The following is a 4,057-nucleotide window of genomic DNA, read 5'->3' as shown; positions in this document are numbered from 1 at the left end:
CGGCACGGGTTTTTTGAAATGGCACCCCAGTACCTTCGACATAGACGTAAGTCTACGTCAAAAAGACCGATCTCTATTTTGAAAGGAGTTCTTTCCTCATGCAGATTGTCAGGAGGCTCACCGAAATATCTAAATGATTTGGAACTAATTTGCCCTGAGGGATGGTTCGCCGAGGGAGAACGTTCCTGTACACACGGTGCTGCAGTAGGTCCAACAGGACACTGGCATTTCACCCACAGCCATGAACAGCTTAGTAAATGACATCCTCGTGTGGCTGGCAACTTTTTAATTTCATAATAAAAGATTTTATTACGAAAGTTTTGTGCAAAGTTCTTCACCTTTTATTTTCGAAAAAATATTTTTTCCATTCTACAGGTAATTCTGGATGCAACTGGACTCCGTTCAGTGCGTCAGCATGTGCTTCCACATCACCCTCTTGTGGGTGAAGCCCGCCTGGCACACAGTGCAGTGGTATCGTTCTTGGTGGGATTTCTGAAATAAAAATCGTAAAATTAAATAAGCTCAAATTTAACACTCCCAGCGTCCACTGTTGACTTACCACGTGATCAAACAGCGATGTTGCGTAGCTGTAGCTTTTGTCGCATAGCTTGCACTTGTACGGGCGGATGCCATTGTGCGAGTTCATGTGGCAGCTGAAAATCGATTGATGCTTGAAGGTCTTTCCGCAGATTCCGCATTCCAGCTTCGCTGCTTTCTTGTGAACGTTAGCGATGTGATTATTCAGGTGAATCACGCGCACACCACAGGTTGGGCACTTTTGCTTCCGGTTGTCCTCGTCGACACCGTGCCTAACCTTGACCATCGCCTTATCATGCTGCGAAGAGTCCGAAAGGCGCCGCTTCTTGGACGATTTCTTGGGTTTAGACTTGTGGTCGACCGAGTGGCGACGATGTGCGGCCTTGTCATCGTTCTTCAAGCGTCGCAGAAGGTCGTGTTTGGGGGGAATCGCTGCAGCCGTTTTGGTTGGGACTTTGGCGGATGTGCCGGAATCGTCCGCGGTAAGTTCTCCGATTCCGGAGCTGAAAAGAGAGGAATTTTAAGGTTTGAAGGAGCGTTTACTAATCGGACGACTAACCTGGATGAATCAACGCTCAACCGTGGAACTTTGACGTCCTGCCGAACCGGCGGCGTTCCCAGCGCTGGATCTTCAATCGGATACGCGGCACTGCAGGACGAACTGATGGCTGACCAGAACCTGCGAGCGGCAAAGATCACAGATCAAAGACGGCATCCCGTTGATGTCGGCAAGCTTGAAGGATCAAATCGGGTTAAACAGATTCCAACGGACAACGCCAACAACGTTGCCACCTACCTCGAGGGCCGTAATGTCGTAAATCTTTTCCGCCAAATCTGTGATTCCACCGCCGAAAATCCGATCAAGCCCTTGCTTGTTGAGGCACAGCCTACAAAAGGGTCGATTCGGCCGATCGAATCTTTGGGGACATTTTGCCAGAACGATCCGGAACCAACAACGTAAACAGAAATACGTTCGTCCTTGACCGCCGCCAAAACACAAAGGATCGAGCAGAGTTGCCAAATCGAAGTTGTTGAGAAACTGCTCGAATAAGGTACACACTGAAAGAAGTTTCATTAAACTTTTGAAAATCACGAACCGAAAGAATCAAATCTGAGGAATCTACTTCCAACGTGTAGATTTTTCGAGAAGTTTCCCAAAATGTACGATTTGGCAACCCTACTCTGTTCGATCTTTTGTGTTTTGGCGGTCAGTCAAGGACGAACGTGGACGGACTACTGTTAATCGTTGCTGATTCCGGATCGTTTCAGTAAAATGGCCCAAATGATTCCATCGGCCAGGTCGACCCATGTTTGTATGCTGTGCCTCACCGATGAGGGGCCACTACATCCGATTTTCGGCGGCGGAATCGCAGATCTGGCCGAAAAGATCTACGACATTTCGTCGCTCGAGGTAGGTGGCATCCTTGGTGGCGTTGTCCCTTGAAATCTGTTAAACCGGTTTTAATCTTTCTAGCTGGCAGACATCACCGATTCCGTCCTTGATCTGTGAACTTTGCCGCTCGCAGGTCCTGGTCAGTCATCAGTTCGTCCTCCAGTGCCGCGTATCGGTCTGGAGGTTTCGGAAGCTGGTGTGGCGGCGCCGCCGGTTCGGCAGGACGTCAAAGTTCCACGGCTGAGCATTGATTCATCCAGGTTAGCCGTCAGAGTAGTAAACACTCCTTCAAAGCTGAAAATTTCTCTTTTCAGCTCCGGAATCGGAGAACTTACCGCGGACGATTCCGGCACATCCGCCAAGGTCCCTACCAAACCGTTGCACAAAACGACCTCCTGCGACGCTTGAAGCACGATGACAAGGCGGCACGTCGTCACTCGGTCGACCAAGTCCGCAAAACGGATTCCCAAAGAAGCCACCCAAGCAGCGACGCCTTTCGGACTCGTCGCAGCACAACCCGCTGGAGGTGACGATCAAAACCGAACCCGACGACGACGACGACGATCGCGAGGGCAAGGACAACCGCAAGAAGCAGTGCTCCAAATGTGGCCGGCGCGTGATTCACCTGGGCAAGCACATGAACGTGGTCCACGCGGCCGTTCAGAAGCACGCGTGCGAGCTTTGCGGAAGAAGCTTTTGCCGGCCCCGCTCGTTGACGGACCACCTGAACACCCACAACGGGCTGCAGCCGTACGGTTGCGAGCAGTGCGGTAAACGGTACAGCAATCGGGGCTCCCTGTATCAACACGAGGTGAGTAAACTGTAGCGAATCGAGTTCGAACTCCCATTTAATCCCATGATTCTGTTGTTTCCTTCAGAGAACGCACGAAATCAAGTACCATTGCGCGGTGTGCAATGAAGGGTTTACCCACAAGGGTTTGTTGAAGCTGCACATGACAACACATGCTGATAGTAAGTAGTAACTTGCGGGTTTCACTACGGCTTCGATATATTTTTGTCAAGTTTGATGTTCCCTTGACGTTGTTCCTGTTTAATTCTTGTTTATGATTGAAATATCATTACTTTGTTAGTTGTGTCCGAAAAGTGCAGTCATTAAAATAAAGTACATTAGTACAAAGTTGTTTTAAGCTGACTCAACAAGATTGAAACCAATATTTGCATTAATCACTGAGAAAAAACGTTTTGCACCGAAAGAACGTTTTGCCATAAGACATCCAACCAAGAATCGGGTGATCTAACAGAACTACGGAAGTAGTTAGTTGCGCTCCTTCCAGGATGTTCCTAACCTGGACGTCAACCACGCAAGCACGCAACAAGCAGTAGATAGGCACACAAAATGGTAAAGCGCTTATACTTACATCAAACCCTACGTAATGAACCACCCCGGCCGTAACCGGAAAGAAGGTGTGCATGCCTGGCAAGAACACTCAAAGCGTGTTCTAGCGTGCTGCTCGTACTGACTCAGAGCAAGGGTGAGATGTGTGTAAGGGTAGTGCGTGTTCGTCGGGAACCTAGTGCATAAGATCGGTCAAGGCCCGTTCTTACACTGAAAATTGCGAAAACAAAAAAGTATTTGATTTATAACAATAATCAAATTCGTTTTATGTTTATGGGCTTCGTCGGAAGGAACGCAAAACCACAAACGTTAAAATTATGTTCTATTATCCTCCGAATGTTGAAACGCCGAAAATTATACGGACAAATTTATTTTTGATAGGATGAAGTAAACCAGAGGGAAGAGCCATAACAATAAATTTGGCAAAAATTACAAATAGTTTGAAATTCAAATACGGGACCATTCATAAACCACGTGGACACTTTTTGAGAATCTGTTGCAACCCCCTCCTCCGTGGACAATTGTCCACAAAAAATCTTTTTGTATGGATCGTGGACATTCCTTTTTTTAAGTTCAGTCGGAGTATGACAATTTAAGAATCTAAGAATTTCAGAATTTAAGAATATAGAAATTAAAGAATTTATTATTTTTTTTTTAATTTAAAAATTTATTCTTTTTGCCTTCCTCACCTTACTGAGGAAAGGCTATAAAATCACTCGAAAAACGAAATTCTTAATTTGACATCCTAGACCCACCTTCATGTATACTTA

General features: G+C 46.8%; 3 protein-coding genes across 3 annotated transcripts; 1 reads left to right on the top strand and 2 right to left on the bottom strand.

Annotated features, from left to right (window-relative positions):
- Nucleotides 1–290: 290 nt before the first annotated feature.
- LOC6045054 (zinc finger protein 599) lies at nucleotides 291–1,155 on the bottom strand. The gene is made up of 3 exons (XM_038254687.1): nucleotides 1,097–1,155; nucleotides 560–1,040; nucleotides 291–492 (listed from the first exon to the last, which is right to left on the bottom strand). Exons 2-3 carry the CDS (start codon nucleotides 821–823, stop codon nucleotides 403–405), a joined length of 354 nt encoding a protein of 117 aa, XP_038110615.1. The 5' UTR covers nucleotides 824–1,040; nucleotides 1,097–1,155; the 3' UTR covers nucleotides 291–402.
- A 2-nt stretch (nucleotides 1,156–1,157) lies between these two features.
- Nucleotides 1,158–1,612, bottom strand: LOC119766063. Its single transcript, XM_038250438.1, has 2 exons — nucleotides 1,334–1,612; nucleotides 1,158–1,270 (listed from the first exon to the last, which is right to left on the bottom strand). The coding sequence occupies exons 1-2, from the start codon at nucleotides 1,610–1,612 to the stop codon at nucleotides 1,169–1,171; spliced, it is 381 nt and encodes a 126-aa protein (XP_038106366.1). The 3' UTR covers nucleotides 1,158–1,168.
- A 121-nt stretch (nucleotides 1,613–1,733) lies between these two features.
- On the top strand, nucleotides 1,734–3,083 carry LOC6045055 (zinc finger protein 554). Its single transcript, XM_038254822.1, has 4 exons — nucleotides 1,734–1,948; nucleotides 2,012–2,190; nucleotides 2,245–2,741; nucleotides 2,809–3,083. The coding sequence occupies exons 3-4, from the start codon at nucleotides 2,568–2,570 to the stop codon at nucleotides 2,908–2,910; spliced, it is 276 nt and encodes a 91-aa protein (XP_038110750.1). The 5' UTR covers nucleotides 1,734–1,948; nucleotides 2,012–2,190; nucleotides 2,245–2,567; the 3' UTR covers nucleotides 2,911–3,083.
- Nucleotides 3,084–4,057: the final 974 nt, after the last annotated feature.

The sequence above is a fragment of the Culex quinquefasciatus genome, chromosome 2 (assembly GCF_015732765.1).
Source record: "Culex quinquefasciatus strain JHB chromosome 2, VPISU_Cqui_1.0_pri_paternal, whole genome shotgun sequence".
In the NCBI taxonomy this organism is placed as follows: Eukaryota; Metazoa; Arthropoda; class Insecta; order Diptera; family Culicidae; genus Culex; species Culex quinquefasciatus.
This window is presented reverse-complemented; position numbering and strand designations above follow the sequence as displayed.

Bases quoted from the DNA above. Each gene is read 5' to 3' on its own strand.
- LOC6045054 (XM_038254687.1), bottom strand. From the start codon at position 823: ATGGTCAAGGTTAGGCACGGTGTCGACGAGGACAACCGGAAGCAAAAG. The intron at 493-559 runs GTAAGTCAACAG...TTTTTATTTCAG, and splicing joins CATCGCTGTTTGATCACGTG to AAATCCCACCAAGAACGATA.
- LOC119766063 (XM_038250438.1), bottom strand. From the start codon at position 1,612: ATGAAACTTCTTTCAGTGTGTACCTTATTCGAGCAGTTTCTCAACAAC. The intron at 1,271-1,333 runs GTAGGTGGCAAC...TGATCCTTCAAG, and splicing joins ACGACATTACGGCCCTCGAG to CTTGCCGACATCAACGGGAT.
- LOC6045055 (XM_038254822.1), top strand. From the start codon at position 2,568: ATGAACGTGGTCCACGCGGCCGTTCAGAAGCACGCGTGCGAGCTTTGC. The intron at 2,742-2,808 runs GTGAGTAAACTG...TGTTTCCTTCAG, and splicing joins GCTCCCTGTATCAACACGAG to AGAACGCACGAAATCAAGTA.